Raw genomic sequence first — 20,990 nt, forward strand, 5'->3', positions numbered from 1 at the left:
CCAGCAGTGCTCAGGGGTTCATGGCCCTACAGTGCTCTCTCTGATGTCATCAGTGACATATTCTGTGTGCACACACAGACCTCTCTGCAGCCCTTTCGTATACATTTTGAATTTTACTTAACTGCTGCTTTTTCAAAAGCCTACTCCATTGTGCATCCAGCACAGGCCTTCTTGGCCATCTCTTCCTCTCTGCCCATGCTCCCTGCCCAACTCCTTGACCTCCCTTTTCCTGGAGCTCTTTAAAATTCATCTAGTTACAGCAAGAAAGGATGTTTTTCCCCTTGTGTTTGGTTTCAGTCTGTGAAAAAGAGGGATCTATTGTCAAGGTAAGGACAGTGGCACGGGGCAGACAGCCAGGCTCCTGGGCTGAGTGGCACGTGTTTCTCCTGGCACACGTGGGCACACACACACTGCTGTCAGAGGGGCACAGGCACACACACAGCTCAGGTGCTGAACTCACACCCTGTGCTGTGAATTCTTTCATACTCTGGGGAATTTTACAGTGTCTGACAATGAGCTGCAGCCTGGCCCTGTGCCCCCAACCAGCTCCCACATGTCATGGCCGTGGGTTTGGAATCGCAGAGTGGTTCGGGTTGGAAAGGACCACAGTGGGGTCATCTGGTCCAACCTCCATCCCAAGCGGGATCAACCCAGAGCACATGGCACAGGATTGTGTCCAGGTGGTTCTGGAGTATCTCCAGTGAGGAAGCCTCCACACCCTCTCTGGGCAGCCTGTCCAGTGCTGGGTCACTGCACAGCAAAGAAGTTCTTCCTCATGTTCATGTGGAACTTGCTGGGCATCAGTTCCTGTGCATTGCTGGGCACCCCTGAGCAGAGCCTGGTCCATCCTCTGCCCCCTCCCTGCAGACACTGACACACACATGGATGGGGTCTCCTTTCAGTCTCTTCTCAAGGCTGAACAGGCCCAGCTTCCTCAGTCTTTCCTCGTAAGAGAGATGTTCCAGCCCCTTCAACATCTTCACAGCCTCTGCTGGACTTGTTCCAGGAGCTCCGAGTCTCTCTTTCACTGGGGGGCCCAAAACTGGACACATCTGCAGTGCTGTCCAGTGCCTTCCCCACCCCACCACCCCAACAACCCCCATCAGAAGACAGCCCAGGTTGCCACCTACCTCCCAGGGTGGCAGAGATGAGGATGTGGGTGCCGTACTTTTTGATGATGGTATCGATGAACTGCTGCGTGGTGGGTCTCCTGCCCAGGAGGCGGATGCTCCTCTGGAACTCAGGCATGAGGGGCAGTGGGTTGTGGAGCAGGTCCCTCCTCTCGATGGCTGTGTTCCTCACCTTCCAACGGGCAAACTCCCTGTGTGACAACACAGGAACACAGCAGGGGTGAGGATTCCAGTCTGGAGGGGCAGGGAGAGCCACCCAGGGCAGGGAAGGAAGGTGGAGAAGGGAACAGTCCTGTTGGACACCCCCAAATGGATACACACACGTGAGGCCACAAGGTTAGGCAGGGTGAAAGGAGGAGAAGAGGAAAAGCGAGACATTACTGCACGGTAACAACACACTTGGAGGATCAGGGTGTAGGCTGATGAGGAGGTGGCCTTGGAGTCTCCAGAGTTGTCTGGAAGAGAGCTGGATTTCCCTACAACAAAAGCAGGCAGGTCCTTTCACCATCACACACTTTGGGGTCTTACACTTCTCCATAAAGCAGCAAATTCTGGTCTCTGTCAGCAGAAGAGCTGGTCAGTTAGAGCACAGATCTCACCCAATCTGATCATTGTTATATCCCTGTTGCCCACAAGCCTTCCTTTTGCAAAGCAAAGCTGAAGGAAACACATTTTCTCCAAACATCTTAATCTCTCAGCACCAGGAGTACAGCAAAAGATCATTTTGAAAACCAATTTTTGAGATAAACCACGTAAAAGGATCGATGCAGACATAAGCAGAGGCCAGGATGAAAGTGGAGGTTTTGTTTGTTTGTCTTAAAAAAAAAAACCCAACCAAATAAAGTGATTCTCAAATCCATGCTTTCAAACTGAGAGCAACTGGGGGAAAAAAAATATAAAGTTAATGTTTGCAAAAGCAGCTCTTTATTGCAGGTATCCATTTTGAAACGACACAGAGGGAAGTGCCTGGAGAAAAGCTTGCACACCTGCAATCTAAAAATCAGGCCTCTGAAACACATCACCAGCTGAGCACCTGAAAAATGAGAAGCCTATTGATGTCCTTCAAAAAATATTGAGCAAGGCCTTCTTAAAAGCAAAGGATATTTTTCATGCCTACTCTCCTACAATGCACCTGCTCTATCTTCAGCTACCTCCCAGATCATCAACTCACAAGCTTCTCTGTCACTTTTCATTCACTTAGTCCTGTAACTTGGGTTTAAGACAAAAATTTTCTTTAGGTTAAGGGTCTTGTGGTTTAACCCCAGCTGACAACTCAGCCCCACACATGTGCTTGGTCACTGCCCCGTGCTGGGATGGGGGAAAGGGTTTGGAAGGATAAAAGTGGGAGAACTTGTGGGTTGAGATAAAAGCAGGTTAACAGGTTAAGGAAAAGGTGCACAGACAAGCAAAGCAAAAGAAGGAATTCATTCCCTACTTCCCGTCACAGGCAGGTGTTCAGCCATGCCCAGGGCAGCAGGGCTCCATCACGGTGACTGGGGAACACAAACACCATCACTCTGCACATCTTCCCTTCCTCTTTCTTCCCCAGGTCTATGTGCTGAGCATGAGGCCACGTGATGTGGGACATCCATGGGGTCAGATGTCCCATCTGTGTCCCCCCTGGAGTTCCTCGTGCATCCCAGCCTGTTCACTGCTGGGGTGGGATGAGGGGCAGAAAATCCCTGCACTGCTCAGCCATAGCTAAAACATCCTGGTGTGATCAGTGCTGTTTCCAACACAAATCCAAAACACAGCCCCACACCAGCTACTATGGACAAAATTTAACTTTCTCCCAGTGCCACAGAAGAAATTTGATTAACTGTGTTCCCTGTGAATGGCCTTGTTTAGCATTAGAGGCTCAGCATTAGCAGCTGAAGCTTTCCCCTGACCAAGAATAAACTTCTTTGGGAAAATTAATGCTGCTAACAAGGAACTAGCTGAATTTAGCTGATAGGAGTGGAATGAAGATAATTCCAAGGAGACAATTCCAACAGAATTAAGTAACTTCAGAAGAAGGACAGCCCAGTGACAGTGAAATACCATGAGAAATGAAGAGACCACTGACCAGAATTGACTGGACTTGGGGTCAGACTTGAGGATTGGGTGATGGTGATAGAGGTATGAATTGGGGTAGGGGTCTCTCTCTGGAGGGACCCAGCTCCAGCTGTAACCTAAGAACTAATAAAAGCCTAATTGGAAACCTTCATTCAGACTTGACATTCCCAGCAGGATCCTGGGGTTGAAATATTGCTTTATTATGCAATAATCCATAACACCCAGTCAAAACCAGCACAACAGGAGTGACAACACCTGGCACTGACACAGCACTTCCTATCAATGTGTGTCAACCTGCATGACAGTCCCACTTGGCTGGCAGAGCACTCCACATGCAGGCAGATTTCAGAGTTAGTTGCAAAGCCAGGATCACAAAGCAGATCTTTTTTTGCCCAGGTTGATTCTACAGCCAGTCCACCCTGTGTGTGTGAGGTTATTTGACTTAATGCAGTTATACATGTATTTATTTTGATTGAGCCCCACCACAACACCCCATGCTGCTTAACAGCAGTTGTATCCATTAAAACAGCAAAGTGCCAGCTATTTACTTCAAAATACTCCTTACACCTGAGATAATGTCCCCTCTGTAGCTCCCAGACTTCCACAAGCCAAGTCAAAATGCCAAAACAAAGCACACCTCTTACTACATTATTAGTCATTAGTGTCAGACCTTGAAATCCACAGAAACATCCATCTTTCATAGGAAAACCTCAGTCAAAAGGCCAAAAAAAACCCAAACTCAACCCAAAATAAACCTGATACACTAGGGTATTAATACCAGGAGTGACACAACCAGGCCATTGTCTCCAAAGTTATCTGCAGATAACAAATATACAACTAATGCCCATATATTCCCTGTATGGAGAAGAGTGTTTTCCCTGCTGTCCCAGAATTGTGTAAAAGTCCACTGCTTGCAGGTCTCACAGTTGATTTTAATAATAGATAAAACCTTAAATATAAAGACAAATAGTTTCTCTCTGTCACTACAGAGAGGTTGCTCTAATCATTCCAGACTAGAGTTGCAATCCCAGAGCTCACTACACAAAGAAATTCCCTTTGAAGAAGGAATGGTCCCTCCAGCAGTTTCACTGCATGGGAAGAGGAAGAGCTGGGTACTAAAAGACAGGCAAAGTTTTACAATAGAGATGCCCACGTTCCCATCATAAAGATTATAACCAGGGAGCAGAGGAAAAATGCCATCTGTGCTTCCTCTCCAAAGAGAGGATTATTGCTTCCTGTTAAACTCAAGCACATGTTTGCTCTCAGATTTCTGCTTCCTACAACAACAATAAAGTCAGGAGGGACCAGAGAACTCCAGAGCCAGAAAGGGCTGGGTAAATGTTTTCAGAAGGGGCTGGATAAATGCTTCATGTTCCTCAATAAAGTACAGAGAGTTTGGTTTTGTTGCTTTGGAATAGATAATTTAACAGCAAAGATCATAGAAGTTGAAACAGGCAACTGGTCAGATTCTCCTTCAGGGAAGCTGTGGCTGCTCCATCCCTGGAAGTGTCCAAGGCCAGGTTGGACAGGGCTTGGAGCAACCTGGGAGAGTGAAAGGAGTCCCTGCCCATGGCAGGAGGCTGGAACAAGGTGACCTTTAAGGTCCCTCCCAAGCCAAATCATTCTAGGATTCTATGATATATCAACCCCCAAATCCTAGGAGTGTTTCCATCAGTGGGTGGAGATAAACTGAGACTGAGATTGAAAAGCAATGGGCAATAAAGGTGGGAGAAGGTAGGAAAGGAGAATGAAAATTTGGCAGACTGTGTTCGGAGGGACAGTGGGTTCATTTTTTACATCAGGTCCAACATCACCTCGTGACACCACAGACAGGAGGCAAAAGCAGGAGTTTAAAAGAAACCACTGTCACATCTTCAACCTTTCCTGCTGCCAAGGGGTAACTCCAGTTCCCATTCCTGCAGCTAGTGAGCCCTGAGGAGAATCCACATCTAAAGCAGGATGGTGAGGGAGACTTTTCCCACTCAGTTCTCATTCCTGCCATCCCTCCCCTGGGCTTCCTGCTCCCAGGGCACAGCAGTGAGGTGAAAGCCCAGTTCTATTGTACTCTCCATATGCTTGGGATGTGTGGCTTTCCCAGCTGATGAGAAAAGCTGAACAAATATGTTATGATGAATAATTTATGCAACTAACTTAGATGTTTATCTTCTGCTCATAGAATATCCATGAACCAGTTGCAATTCCCTCTAATTTATGCGTTATTTGAACTTACTTAGTGAGATTTTTCAAGCCTTTTTTATAGGTTTTGCATAGTATTTGGCTGTTTTCTTTTTTCATAGGCTGTTGATTTGTGGGGATTGGAATCACAGGAGGGTGAAGTTTGGAAGGAACCACTAGTGGGGTCATCTGGTCCAGCCTCAATGGTCCAGCAAATGATATGGTCTTGTTAAGCTTCCTGTCTAATGTCCAATAATAAAATTTTAAACTTGGCTCCCTCAGTTCCAATATTTTACATGGAAAGGAACCCTCTAATTCCAACAATTTTCCATGCAACCTATAGAACTCTGCTGCAAGATGCACCTGAGGCCAAGGTTATGGTACAGTTTTGGAAAATAGACTTAACATTAATGGATATGGCTAGTGAAATAACTTAGAATTTATTGAGGTCATAAAAAAAAAAGCTATATTTGCAGGGAACAGTATAGATCTGGCCTTAGGGAATGTTCCAGCCTGAAACTCCTGAAGTCTGTGAAGAAACACCTTCAAGACCAGGGTTTTTATTAGCTTTCAGCACTAGATTTAATTGCATTTTCTGGAGAAGCAGCTGCTATTGGCCAAAACTGAACTCATGGCACTGGGTTAGGTTTGTCACCACGGAATCTTTCAATCTGCTTTCCACCAAGGCCTTGGAATCACGGATGTGTTGAAGAAGGCAGTGAAACCTTTCCTCACAGAAACCATCCTGGGATGGCATTTCACTGGCCATTGGTTCTCAGACCCATCAGTGCCACAGCCTGGGACACAGGGGTGAGGTGTCTGCAGGTCTCAAGGCACTTTATAAAATAGAAATATTGCCCCAGTTCCTCGCTCAGTTTCCAGGTGAAGAAGATGCAAAGACTTGACCAGGATTATGGTGGCACCCTGTGGTCCAGCTGGGATTAGTGCAGAGTCCTCTGACCCTTGGGGGAATCCCAGGCAAGGACCTGAACTTCTGCCAGCAGGGAAGCTTTTAATGGCTTTGGAAAGACAATAAACCTCTTAGCAAGGAGGAGGAAGAGTCTGAATCCCTGATGCAGAGGTGGGATAAGGAAAAACTATGACCTAATGTCTGAGTTGTGGGGGAGAGGCACTTGTTGGTGCTCTAATGCCTCAGACAGCCCAAGCTAAGGTGAGGGGTACCCAGGAGATTCCTGACAGGTCTCTAATCCCTGGAGAAAGCACTGAGGAGCTTCCTTCTAATGGCTGGAAGGGGTAGGAGGTGCTCATACCTAGAGGGGAAGGGAGGTGAGAGGGAAGAGGGATGAAGAACTGAGTATTCCAGGCTTTCCTCCCTGTAACAGGAAGGGGACAGGCTTTATTTGAATAAGGCTGTGTCTGAGTAAATTCTTGCCTTTTCAGAGCTTGCTTAATGAGTTTGCCATCAAGGCCAGCGTGTCAGAGGCAGAAGGAGCCATTAGGAATGTCTCAGTGCTCATTAGCATTATGAAAAACAGGGAAAAAAATTACTGAATAAAAAGGAAAAGTCAAAAGCCTGGAATGGGTACATCACCCAGACCCCTCACTGCAGCAGCAGAAAGGACAGGAGAATCCAAGGGTGTGAGCATCTCTGCCCAGGGAGAGGAGTCAGAGAGAAGGGCCATCAGAGCAAATTAAATTCCCATCTTGAAATGGCCAAGAAAACCAAAGCATGGAAGTGAAGAAAGAAGTTCAGTACAGACCTCAGGGGCCGGTGCTTGGAACAAAAAAGGAATTAAATGCCTTAAACAATGATGGAGAAAGAGTTAGCTTGAAAATGGGAAAAAAAAATCCAGCAGAGGAGGAAGACACTGAACAAAGGCTGTGTCATCCTAACTGGAACATCCCAACCCCTCCTGCTGCTGCATGGATGGATTGCCTGCAGGGCAGCCAGTGCTTCCCACTCAGTGCACACTCAGCAACCAGGACCAGCCCCACTGCTCCCTGGGAACCAGGCAAGGAGAAGGCACCAGCTTCTTTCTGCTCAGTGATTCTTTATCTTTTTTTACAAATCTTACCTCCAAACTCATCAGCTGCTCCCAAAGGTGAGGAGCCTTTCCAAAGGCAACACCCCCTCCAGCAACAGCAAGTCACAAACACTGCATCATGTCCTCTCCTTGGCACATCACACTGATCATTGGCCCTGATGTCATCAGGATTCCCTGATGTCAGAGGCAGAGGGCCCCCAGAGCCTTCATGCTTCCCTGGATTTTGGTGTTCCTACAGCAGCACCTGCCCAGACATGTCTCTGCTCCCTGTTTTCCTCCAAGCACCTCTCAGTCACTAAGACAGACAATTTAGGACCCCTCTATGCACATTGCAGACAAGTGTTATCAGCTGTCAGAAGGAGTGTGAACCAAAACAGAAGATTTTAAGCCCTATCTGGGGAGAAAACAAGTTTTATGATTGCATGAGTCCTCCAGAATCCTCCCAGAAGTTCCTACAACAGAGCTGTTGGTTTGGGGGGGGTTGTTTTGTTTTGCCTTTCCTTTTCTCAGCCAATTTGTCCCAGTCATGGGCTGCACAAAGTGCTGGTTATCTCCAGTCCTCAGGGTGAGGGCTCTTCCAGGCTCCTGTGAGTCCTGGACTGTGCAAACAATGCCATGGGATATGGAATGAAGATGACAACAGCACTATAATGCTTATCTTGTACTGCCAGATCAGGCTTAATATGAGCCTGTGCAGGGTATCTGTGATTACGGTGGGGTCAGTGATGTTTTATTTCTAGTCTGTGCCCTCAAAATGCCAGACAACCCCAGGCTGAGCAGTGCAATATCCCTCCAGCAGTTCCCTCTGCAGCTTGGCCTCTTCCCTATCTAGGCCAGAGTGAAGAAGTCAGCCTTCAAAGCTGAGCTTTTCAAAGGCCCTGCAAGAATTAGTTTCCTGTGAGGGTTTGGCACTCATCCCCCCTAATCTATTTAAGAAAACTCTAGTCTGTAGATTCAAACTAGTTCCAAATTAGACAGAGGCTGAAACTCTGCCATAAAAGAGAAAGGAAAAAAAAAAAATCTAAAAATCTAATTCCAGAGAAGTATGAAAAAGAAATCACTTAAGCTGAAAGTCTGACAGCATTTTGCATAACAACCAGGCAAGCAGACAGGCTCACTTATGACAGCTGGCAGGTGAATGAGATAAATAAATTGACTATTGATCTATTGATAAATGCTGTGCTGGCTGCTGCAGGTTTATCCCCAAAAGGGCATTTGCCTGGATAGGAGTGAACCAAGGAGAGGACAATCAGTGTTGGATCATTCAGCAGAAGTTAAGCAGTGCTGTTGGGGTCCCTACTCCTCCACCTGTCTCCAAAGCACAATGGAAGAATCTTCTGTTGCTTTTCCCCTTGATCCACCCTTTGGCCACGTGCTTGGTGTTGGCTGAAGGGTCTAAAACGTCAACTACTCCACCTTTTCAGGGCAATCAGTTCAGCCTGTTGGATTTTCCTGTTAAAGAGTTTTGTTTTTAATCTCTAATATTTTTCTTAAAAATATTAAATTTTTCCAGGGCTGAAAACTGAGGGGTTTTTTGTAAAAAGAGAGGGAGGTAAACAATAAGTCCAGAATGATACAAAGCCTGCAAGAATCAAAAAGGAAGAAAATTACTTCAAAGGTAGATGGATTTCATGTGACCTTGAAAGTAAACAGGTTCTTGAACAACAAGAACTGAATTAAAATCCAATCAGACAAACACGACTCTGAGTCTTGTGTTCTCTCTTAGGACAGGACTATATTTGGGTCTCTTAGGAAGCAACATGTGATTGTTGGGTGCAGAAAAGGTTGATTTGGCTAAAAAAAAAAAAAGCTGGAATAAATTTATTACTAGAGATTGAAAGCAGAGTGATTCAGCAGAGGTAAGAACAAGATAAAAGTTGGGCCATTCAATTTGATCACTATTAATTTTGCTTATTATTAAATTTGATCGTGGCCAGGATGTGGTTATGGTTCCTACCTCTGACATCACATCTAAACAGAGCTGCCACTGCAATCAAAAAACAGGGCAGAGCAGGTCACTGCCCTTTCACCTGACTGGGGTCACCTCCAAGTGACGTGTCTGTGCATCCTCAGGTAACACACAGTGACTTCTGAACTTCTTCAGCACAAACCCACCAGCTGCCTTCCTCCATCCCCTATGGATCTGTTCCAATATTCCTCATGAGTCAGCTGCTACAACTTCCTCCCATCACACCCATCAATGGTGACATTTATTCCACTGAACTCCCCCTGTAACATTCTTTGTGCAGATTTTGTTGCAGAAAAAGCCCAGACCTCGGGCACTGGAGAGACCCTTCCCACCACCAGCCTTGGAGACCTGCTGGTGAGTGGTTCCCATTACTGCTCACACCATTTCAGCTGTTTCCAGTGTTGGGCTGAGGGCATTTCCAAGCCACTCCAGCTCACACCAGGGTTGACAGGAGCTGCTGGAAGCTGGAGTGACATCTCCATGAGAGCTCCCAGCGTTGTTCACGCTGCTGCAGCTTAACAAACATTAGCAACAATAGGAAATGTTCTCTTCCATTGCTGTTCTCTCCCTAAAAGCTTACCCAGACCAGACATGGTTTATTAAGCTACTGAGAAAGCTGTTGTAACAGGCTGCAGGGCCCTGTGCTCCAAGCACTGGGATGGACAACACAGAGACACTCTTTCCTTCACTGTGAATTATGATAAAAATCACAAGAGATGCAGGCAGAGCAGTTCTCCCACTAAAACACCTGAGATAGCCTAGAGAAACTCATCTATGAATCAGGCCCTTCGAGTTCTGTGGTTATGAATGCAACAACACAGAGATTATTTTTCATAGCATGGTCTCCTGGATTTCTGTTCCTATGAGTTTGACCCAGAATTCATGATCAAGCTGATCCTGGAAAGTCAAGGAGCTCTTAAGAAGATGCTTTCAAAGAACAGCACTTTTGAAGTAACAGATGGAAACATCTGAGTCATTCAAGGAATTTTAGGTATTCTTGAGGAAACCTGGGGTAATCTGTATGATTTTAGGTTCTCTTCTCCACACTTCTTTCAATTCCCTCCTTGTACACTCCTTTTTTTCAGCACACAATCCTTGTCCAGAGAGCTGAGCAAGTTGGAAGGGGAGGCAAGACACAGGATGGTGAGACAAGTAAACAAAAGTGTAAAGGAGCACAGGGCATAGACACGAAAAGGCCCCAAATCATTCAGTCTTGTGTTGTAGCAACTGGTGGGGGAGGAAACCAAGAAAAACACAACCAATGAATAAGAAAACAACAACAAAGAAACCCAACAAAACAAACAAAAAAGCCAAAAAAAACCCAAACAAACCAACCCAACAAAACAAACACCACCACCCCCAAATTACCCAAGAGAAAAGCAAAACCCAAAACAAAACCTTAACCCCCCCCCACAAAAACAGACCCTTTCACACTGATGTGTTCAGACTCTAGTAGAACATTAAACTCTTGATGAAGTCCCTCCTCCTATGGCTAATTAGTACATAAGAATATTTGAATCTGCTGCTTTTGTAAGCAAGTTTGAAATGGAAGACAGGCAGAGAGAGTTTAATTTTTAGAGCAGACAACAAATCACCCAGGGGAGGACTGGGCCATGTTGAGTCATGGTGAGCCCTTGTTACCCCATGGAGCTCCTCAGGAAACTGTGCCTTCCCTGCCCCAAAAATCACCATCTGGATTCACAGCCCACCAGTGTTCATATGAGCACAACAGCTCGAATCAGAGGCTGTAACAAGAACACAGTTTGGAACAAGTCATTTCATTAAATTGCACTTCCTTCATTTCCTGAAGATGTAGGTGTGTGTGGACTGCAGGCTTTTCTTCCTAATTTTAGCTGGAGCTGGCTGATAACCTCAGCCCGTGACACCACAGCCCCAAACTTTGCTCTTTACTTATCATGATTCACAGTTTGCTCAGATGAAAAAAGACTGAGAAATGTGGACTTGAACCTTAATTCCTCCCATTGCAGGTGAGGGTACCTGGCTGCTGCACTGCCGGGGGCTTAAGCACAGCATTTGTCAATACTGGGAAAGTAATATGGGAAATTTAGCCTTGATTGCCCTTTTTTTCTCTCAAAAAAAAAAAAAGCACAAAATTTCTCCAACTCAGCATGCAACCATGTTTCAAAACTCCAACTGTTGTTAGAAAATGGAGCCATCACCCCCCCTCTGGTCAGTTGTGCCGCTCGCTTGGCAAGGGCTCAAATTCACCAGTTCAGGAGGAAAAAGGGAAAAAAAAAAGTGATGTTTAAATACAAAGCCTCTCCTGACTCCCGTGCCCAGCTGGGCCCTCCAGGCAGTCCTGGCAGGGCCAACTGGGCACAGCTGCCACGTTTGTGGGCTCAGCAAGTGATGGGAGAGCTGTCCCCTCTCGCCCACCCCCTCTGCCCTGAGTCATCCTCAGCTGATGGAGACACCAGAGCACGTAAGGCAGGAGCTGGTGGGTGGCTTGGATGCCTAAAGGCAGCCAGTTGGCAAAGCCACCTGTTCCCACCAGGGAGCCTTTGCTACAGGGCAGCTGAGGGGGTTTTGTCCAGGTTACGTGAAGTGAAGAGGGTCCGTCCCCGTCCCTCCCATTCGTCAGGTGGAAGGGTGTGCTCCGGGCTGCACATGGAGAATAGGCAGGAAAACAGAACTTGCAGAGGTGCAACAGGACAGACAAACCACTGCCAGGTCCCAAAGGCACACCTAGACCCAGCACAGAATCAAAATGACCCAGGAGATGGGATAAGGACTCCCATCCTTCATCACCCACACCATTCCAAGGGATCTCACAGGAAACACCTGGGACTACGTGGCAGAGGTATGAGAATGCAAAACAAAACCTGTTTTGACACAGTGAGATAAAGCCTCACTTCCCTCCCACATCTATCCTTGCTACTTTATTCCTATGGTATTGTGGCATTATTTCCTCCAAGCTGGTTTGGGAGAAAACAGTGGTTCCTCCTCGTGGTTCCTCAGGACACCCCATTCTGTGCCTTCACCCTGAGAGCTGGAGCCCGACATCCCTTGGGTTTCCAAGCTGTGCTGTCACATTCAGGCCAGTGGCCAAGGATTGCTTTTCAAACAGTGGCATCCAGCAAACAGTGGCTCTGTGCCGAGGATGTCCCCTCTCAGAACAGGATTCAGATGGTGACTGGGCCTGGAATTACTAGCAAATGGCATAAGATAAGAGGTTAAGGGCTAAAAAAATTAGGCTGCAGAGTACAGCTGCAGCAAAATTCAAGTCATCCATAATCGGAGACATTTGTGCTTTGTTCAAGATTAAAAGAGAGGAAAAAAACTGTCCCCACAAACCCATGACACTTCAGAATCACAGTAAAACTGAGGAAATTTTCTCTAGGAAAAAGGTGACCCATTTCCTCAGACTACATCCCTCTTTAGCAAAAAAACTGAACACAAGCTGTGAGAAAGTCTTGAACATTCCCTGGTTGCTCCAAAATCTCATTTCTACAAAAATCAGTTTTGATGTATTTAATTTTCATTCCTAGTCATGCCATTTCAAACTCAGGCATGTTTTGATGGAGGAAATAAAAAGACTGCAATAAAATAAAAATTCACAAACTCATGAAGAAAGGCAATCTCTTTGCATGCTGCAAAGTGGCCTGCAATGAAAAGATAACCATGCTTTTTATGCAACATTTCATAAAGGAAAAGCTTTATTTTTGTCCTGTCCTATCCAGGGAACAGGGACTAGTGAATGCAAATGCTTTTGTTTCCTGGGATCAGTTTGTGAAGCTTTGAGGCACTTGGTTATTCAGGCACATTCTTGGCAATGTCCCCATCATGAGTCATGTTTTCTTTAGCTGCTATTTGTGACTTTGATATGTGGATCTCAAAGCCCCTTTAAACAAATGTGTCACTGTAGATGGAGAAGCTAAAGCAGCAGGAGAGGAACAACTTTTCCAAGGAAGAGATCCAAGATACAGCCCAGCCATGAAGGAAATTCGCCCAAATCTAGAGACAGGACAAAGTGAGGACTGAAGGAGATGGTGGGGTCATGGCTGAACTTGGTGCCCTATTTTGGTTGTGCCAAAAAATGCCCGTGGTCCTTGCTGTCTGCCCAGGGCTCAGTTCTGCAGGATGCTCTGCTTCCAACATCTCACTCAGGGTGGGGGTGATGTGAAAACACAACCCCACCTCAGCCACAGAGAACAGATGCAGAGCCAGAACCACAGGATTTTTAAGATTGGCAAAGACCTCCAAGACCATCAAGTCCAACCATCTAAACCATTCACTACTAAACCATGTCCTTAAGTGCCATATCCACACAGTTTTTGAACACTTTCATATCTGCTGACTCCACCACTTCCCTGGGCAGCCTGCTCCAATGCTGGACAACCCATTCCACAAAGAAAATTTTCCCAATATCTGATCTAAACCTCCCCTGATGCAACTTGAGGCCATTTCCTCATGTCCTGTTGGAAATATGTCTATTGAAAATCACCACTGCACCAGAGATTCCCAAATCCCAGCCCTTTATGTGGAGGCCACAAAAGCCATGTGGAGGCAGTGGAAAATCATGAAGTAAAGTGAGTTGAAGTCATGTCACAGGGAGGGTGTTGGACCTGATCAATACCAGAAGTGAGAGGGATCAAATGCACACCAGACATTTATCATCTGTCAGGTAACAGGACCCCAAAGGCTGTGAAATCAATCTGATGAAATCCAAACCACTTCCTGCAGGAAGGGTTCTCCTGATTGCAACTGTTGTGCTCAAATCAGCAAAGAACATGCTGGATGTTCCGGGGGAGAAGGGGGATGCTGCTCTGTACCAATTCCAGCTGTGCCTGCCTGGAGTCCTGCAGGTTTATCAATACACCACAGTCAGGAGACTGTTCTAGTGCAAAAAGGACCACTGGAGTTCTTCCTTAGCTGACTGAGCCTCAAACACACCTGACATAGATGAGAGGGGTTGTTACAGCCATGCTGGGGGCCCCAAACCTGCACCATGGTGGAGGGAGCTCAGTGAAAAGGCAGCACATGCAACCTGCCCCACAACGTGCACGGGGCCACCCGGGCACCTGCTTGTACAAAGCTCTACAAAAACCCAAAGTTCAGCTACAAAAACCCAAAATCCACTCACGTGCTGACGGCCAGATGGGATATTCAAGTCTGGGAGAAGTCAAGAGCAAAACCTCCTCAGCTTCAGTGTAGGCAGCCTCAAAGGCCAGCAGGTCTTTAGGCTGTGAGCAGAGATACCCTCCTGCACCAAAATGTAGGGTATGGGACAGAGGGCTGGAGCTGAGCCCTTCCCTGAACACAGGGCTCTTTCCTGGGGGACAGATTTATAGCCTCACCATTCAAGGGCTGTTTAGGGGAAAGAGAAGTCAGCTGTGTGAGGAGGGTTGGACTTTGATTTATTTTATATTATTTTATCTTATTTTATTTTCAATTTAATTTAATTTTGGTTTTATAGTTTTTCAGGGCTTTAATTTATTTTTTTCAGGGGAAAGGTATTTGTTTTGTTTTTCAAGGGCAAGTTGGGTGTTTTTTTTAAGTTTGGTAGGGAGTGAAATGAAGGGTGAAAGGGGTTATCCTTTGTTAAGTGCTCTTGTGTCTCAGATTTTCATTTTGGCTTGGTAGGTGTTTGCTTTGTGCTTTTATCACGGTGCGGGAACCCTTTGCTGAGTCTGGATGGGAATTTCTGTGAGGTTGGTCCTTCCCCTCTTGCCTGTGCTCTCTTTCATGGTAGACTTTTTGGTTCGTGTTAAGTTAAAAGCCAGGATTCTCTGAGGCTGAAAATTTAGTCTGAGGGGATCAGATGCTGGAAAAAAATCTCAGAAGACCCTTTGGTGTCCCTGCCCATGGCAGGGGGTTGGAACTGGATGATCTTTTAGGTCCCTTCCAAGCCAAAGCAATCTGTGATTCCATGAAGACCTTCCCTCATGGTTATTTCGGGGGGGAAAATTGGGCAAAGTAAAATTATCAGCTCCTGTTGCAGCTCAAGCTCCACAGGGCTGAGGAAGGGATTATGTGCTATTGCACATCTGAGCCTCTGCTCCGAAAGAATGAGCTGGACCCCGGAATTCTGAAGCACATGCATATGTATATATTTATCTACTGAGCAAAACAACAGTATCTGCAATGCTTTTTATTTGCCTTCTGGGTTCTGAGATTTAAACACTTGTATTTTCTGGCTTTTCCTCGCAATCCTAAAAGGCAGCCTATTCTTATTTTTTAAATGGAAGTTGTGAGTTATACAATTATATGACTCAAGCCTGGAGTACTTACAGAAGACAGGAAAAGAGCTAATGTGAATCCCCCAACTCTTACAAGGAACAAAAATCAAAAAACAACAACTGTGCAGTCTGGTAGAGAGCTGGTCCTCATCTTTCCGGCTGCTGACTGGAAGCCTCACAATTCCCAGTGCCTGAGGACGTGCCAGGAGGAATGGGGGCAGGATGGCTCCCTCCCTGCCCTGTTGGGACACAGCCCTGCCCTCTCTGAACTGGGGGGAACCCCCAGAGGGGCTGAGCTGCTGCTCCAGCCAGTGGGATGTGTTTCAGCTCTTCCCTCCACACCAAAGCACCCAGTTTTCTCCTTCCAGCTCCTGGAAGGAGTTGCTTCCCCTCTTTATGTTTCCCAGCCTTCCTTTCCGTTTTTCTCTCCCCCAGCTGTTGCAATGTGTGGAGCAGCACAGATATAGGGTCCTGCAGACCATAATCTGTAGCAGGACATGGAACCTGGTGTAAACTTGCCCAGGGCAGGGGCTGCTGCAAACCTGATGGAGGGGAGAGAGGCTCCTAAAACTGCCCACGGTGGGAGGGATGAATTATCCGGCTCTGTGCAAGAGCAGCACCCAGAGGCCTCCACAACAAGTGCATGTTTATCTCACTCAGATCTGTCCCTGCAGCAACCCTGCCTGTCCCTGCTCCTTCCACTGCCACTTCCAAAGCCCAGATAAGGGTCAATTTGCTGATCTCTGGAGAGTCTGCACTGGGGTGTCTTTGTCCAGTCTTATATTGCTCCTGTTTTAACTTATTCCCAACAGGATATTCTGGGTATTCCCACTTTCCTGAGTCTCGTCCTCCCTCCTGCCCATCTCTCCTTTCCCCACTTTCCCTCTGGAAGGGCAGGAGGTGGCTGTATTTAAAGCCTCAATCTTCCTGGGCACTGGACCGTTACCAGCAGCGCACTCATCACCGGGGCCGAGTTTCACTGACTGATTGTTTTCGGATTCTGTTTGGCATTTTATCCTGCCTGCATAGAAAACTTATTATGAAATCATGTTTGCGTTCCATAGATTATATCTGTGCCTCGCTGCAGTGGGAGGATGGAGCATGACAAGCAGAGTTGGAGGGGCCCCATTAAAGCCCCCACCAAGGTGACAGGGACCGAGCTGCAGTGCAGGTGTGGGGGTTGCAGAGGACCAAATAAGACACCCTTGGTCAGCCATAGTCTGTCCTGGGGGTGGGATAACTGTTGATAATTAGCTGTTAATAATTGCATTTCTCGTGACCAGATCATGTCACCAATAAATGTTCTAAACACAGAATAATTTTATATTAAATGACTGCAACAGTCCCTGCTGCTGTTAAAAGTCTATTAGGCCTTCCTCTAGATAGTCCCAGGCTAGAGGTGCCATCCATTTGTACCTGTATCAAGTTCAACAGCCTGCTGTAGAACCAGAGAGAGTTATTATTGAGGATTTTGTTATTTGGGTTCTGAGAGCAGTCAAGACCTTTCTGCAAAGAGAGTGTCCCAGAGGTTTAGGACTGGAGTTCTTCAAGTGGCAAAATGTTGTGCCTGGCAGAGTGGAAGCTGGGAAGGTGTGACCCTGGTGTATCCTTTTAGTTCCTTGGGTTGTAATATCAGGTGCTAAAGCCACTCTTGTTCTTCTACCATCTCCCATGTGACCCAAAGATAAGGTGTCCTGTGAGTTCAGCTAATCATGGCAGCAGAAGAGGCTCTGAGCTGCATATGGCAAAAAACCCACAGGGAACCATCCCTTCTAAGCATGGTTTTCCCATGTTCCTGCTCACCTCCCAGCAGTATGACTGGGATATGACCAGTGGCATTCAACCTTTCTCCTCCCAGCCTCATTCCCTGGGAGAGCTAAACGTGCAGACCAGTGTTCTGGCAATTACTTGACATGAACGTTCCCAAAACAGGGGAGGTGTCCACAGGAAAAGGTCAAGCAGAAAAAGAAAGTATCACCTCTAGAGAAACAGCTCTTGGAGAGGTGGAAAAATGCCTCCCTCTTTCCAGAGATGTTTCCTGTCTTTAAAATATGCATTTCAAGAGTGGGCTTTTCTATTTCCCCCTTCCCTGAGCACAGACAGATCTGACAGATCCTTCTGCCCACTGCATCTAAAAGCAAGTGGTGCCCCTTTGTTCACAAGTTCATCACAAGATGCTGGTGGTGCAAGAGGCTTCACATGAATGGAGTTTGCCATCTGGAACAACCCCCATGTATCTCTCCATCTCATTGACTCTTTGTTCCATTTCAGTCTCAGCTGAAATTGGATCTTTTATCTCTCCTCCCTTGCCTGTGACTCTTATTTTCTCCCTCACACTGTCTCTGTTGCTATTTATGATTTATTCTCTGTAGCTGTCCTATTTAATGCTGCAAAATGCTTGGGAAGGTGGTTTTTGTGGATGATGTTGTAGAAGGCACAGGGATCCTGTCATTTACCCATCGCAGTGGAGCTGACTGATCACATCCCAACATCGTGGCAGATGGAAATCTCACACTGACACCACGGATTCTTTAGTGCCCAGTACAACCAGGAGCAGTGGAATGGCCACAGTGCCTTGGAGATCTCAGGGAGATGGTTATGGGGAGTTCTAGCTAAAGCAAGAAGCCTCCAGGATCTGGGACTCCTCTCCTTGTAGTGAGCTTGGGGCATCACTTTACTCCAAAAGGACTGAATGCCCTTTCCTGGAGGGTCTTGAGAGCCCACAGGTCTGGAGAAGAGGAGGCTCAGGGGAGACCTTATTGCTCTCTACAGCTCCCTGACAGGAGGGTGTAGGGCTCTTCTCCCAGGAACCAGCAGCAGGACAAGAGGGCTGGGTCTTAAGCTGTGCCAGGGGAGGTTTAGATTGGACATTAGGAAGAAATTCTTTACAGAGAGAGTGGTCAGCCATTGGAATGGGCTGCCCAGGGAGGGGGTGGAATCCCCGTCCCTGGGGGTGTTTAAGCAGAGCCTGGATGTGGCATCAGTGCCATGGGCTGGGTCACAAGGGGGGGTTGGGTCACGGGTTGGACTCGGTGATCTCAGGAGTCTTTTCCAACCCAGTTGAGTCTGTGATTCTGTGATACAGCCTCACCATTTCTAGAAAGCCTGGGATCTGCAGGAGTCAGGGCAGCGAGACACTGTGACTCTGTGAGGCTTCTTCCCACACTGAGATTTTGTATCACACGAATGCCACGCTGCAGCTGGTTCTGGGAAGTCTTCTGCCCACACACTAAATAAATTCTGGTGTGGTGCTCTGCTTCTCTATGGAAACCGTACCCTGCTTTTCTCTCCATAGGATTTTTCTCATTTCAGGCTCCATAATAAATTAACGAGAAGATGTTTTCTTTACACCAACCATAGGAGAGACACTTTTCTGTACTCGATTAATCTTTAGTGATCTATATTAAATATTTATCTGAAGAAACGAGGCCTGTATTGCAGCAACATTTTCTATTATGAGACTTTATCATAACAAAAGATATTTTCCTGGCTCTGACTCCTTTCTCTGTACCCAGCCAGAACTTCAGATGGAAAGGCACCTTTTTTTTTTTTCCCTTTCTCTCCCTGTGACCTTTTCCCTCCGTAACAAGCTGCTGATATGTTAGAATTTACTGGGTTATAAACATTTTTTATCGAGTAGGAGGAAGCTGGGTGATTTGGCATCAGCTCCCCTAATAAAACCCGGGGGAGAGGCTGCACTGACACCAATAAAGGCCTGGAAGAAGCTGCAGCCTTCTGGGATGCTGGTCACGGATGACAAGGGGAGGTGGGGAGTGTCAGTCACGTAGCTTTGCTCTGCTGAGGCACTTTTGGAAGGAGTCCAGGTCACTGGCACGGGAGAGGGAGCTGGGAGGGACCTGGTAAAGGGCTCCTCTGTTCTCTCCCAGTGTTTCCAAAATTGTGTGATCTGTCACAAACTGGGATTCCTAAACCCTCTTTTGTTTTTCCTAAACCCTCCTAAACCCATTGGGAGGTAGAGACATAGTTAAAGCTGAGACAACTATGAAGGGATGAGGACCTTGCTGTTGGAGTCAGACACTGGTCCTACAAGAACACGGAGAGCTCAGATCATAGTTTGATCTTGAGTAAGTAGATGAATTTTCCTACTTGAGGTAAACCTGGCATTGGCTACAGATAATCAGAATTATGACTGGTTTTACTGAGGTAGTGCCAAAAGGAAACCCAGACACAGGATTCTGCCTGTGGTATCAAGTTCTAAACAACAACACAGCAAAAACACAGTCCAAATTCACATATTTCTGCCTCCTGGGGGAGCGGTGCTTTAACTGGTCAATAATTAACTCGTTCCCCAAAAGCCTGAATAAATCATCTGATGACTAGATATACACACATTATAAATGTTTAGTTCTGGTAATATATGACTGAGCTGTTATTTTGACAAATAGCTAGTGAATAATATATCTGATGAACTGCATAATATTTTACTAATGATTAATTTATTCATTCGAAACAAACAAACAAAACTCAGCCTTTTCCTCCACTATCCTAAGGAACTCTAAAGAGCTTTGAGATCCCTGGATGAGCTGTGTCTGTTATTCAGCCTTTTATTATGGTGTATTTGTAGTGATTTATTACCAGGGATAATAAATTCATGCCTTATGTTATGGATGGCCTCATTTAAGATTGCAGCAGATCCTGTTCAAAAGCCCCTGATTTTGTAATGCCCACTAAAAAGTACAGGAATTTGGCACTTAGGCAGTTAAGTACCCACATAAAGTGCTTAAATCCCCTTTTTAATTCTGGGCCAAGCTTATCTGCAAGATCATCTGCTGCTTCTGGAGACAAAGTGGTGTCTTTGGGGATAGTTTCTGTAGGGCCAGTTACTACAGGATAATTAATACAGGACAGAGGTCTGTAAGATTCAGGTGAGGCCCTGGCTGTAGTTTTCCCTCTCCCTCACTCTGAGAAATACAATTCTCATTCAGAAATACATTTTCTGTGAGTTCTCAGAGAAGATAAAGGACTAAAGAGCAGGAGCCCTTCCTCAGAGAGAGCTGATTGATTACAGATCGGATGCTGCTCCAGCTCCCCTTCCTAAATGAAAAATTGAGAGCTCTTAAAAATTGAATAAAATATGCCATTCTAAGAAGGATTTCCACTGGCATGAGCACAATAGGAGGTAGTAGTGAGTTGCTCAATATTTCTGTGTGCAGTGGCTAATCCTTTACTCCTCAGTCCCTGTGCAGTGTCCCCGTGGCACCTGAGGATAACTCAGCTGTAATTGGTAAGGGCTCCTGTTCTGTGTCTCCAGACAAAGCTTAAATCGTTCCCGTTTGGGAGAGCTCCAGCTCTTCAGCTGTGGCTGGAGCTGCCCAGGAGAGGATTCCTTTTAGTAGCTACTTTCAGGGCTGCAGAATCTGGCTTTGTTCCATGTTGGAGGAATCTGGAACAGCTTGTAATGTTTTCACTCGACAAAATTTTGTCAAAATAGCTC

At 46.3% G+C, this 20,990-nt stretch overlaps 1 protein-coding gene across 1 annotated transcript in view; it reads right to left on the reverse strand.

The window, feature by feature from the left end:
* The window catches only part of BRINP1 (BMP/retinoic acid inducible neural specific 1), an 89,157-nt gene that overhangs the window by 26,117 nt on the left and 42,050 nt on the right, over positions 1-20,990 (reverse strand). Inside the window, exon 3 of the mRNA XM_027687800.1 lies at positions 1,131-1,321. Coding sequence (XP_027543601.1) covers positions 1,131-1,321 — 191 coding nt within the window. The remainder of the gene's footprint in view (positions 1-1,130; positions 1,322-20,990) is intronic.

This window comes from Neopelma chrysocephalum, unplaced genomic scaffold (genome assembly GCF_003984885.1).
Source record: "Neopelma chrysocephalum unplaced genomic scaffold, ASM398488v2 Primary Assembly neopelma1_74, whole genome shotgun sequence".
NCBI lineage: Eukaryota > Metazoa > Chordata > Aves > Passeriformes > Pipridae > Neopelma > Neopelma chrysocephalum.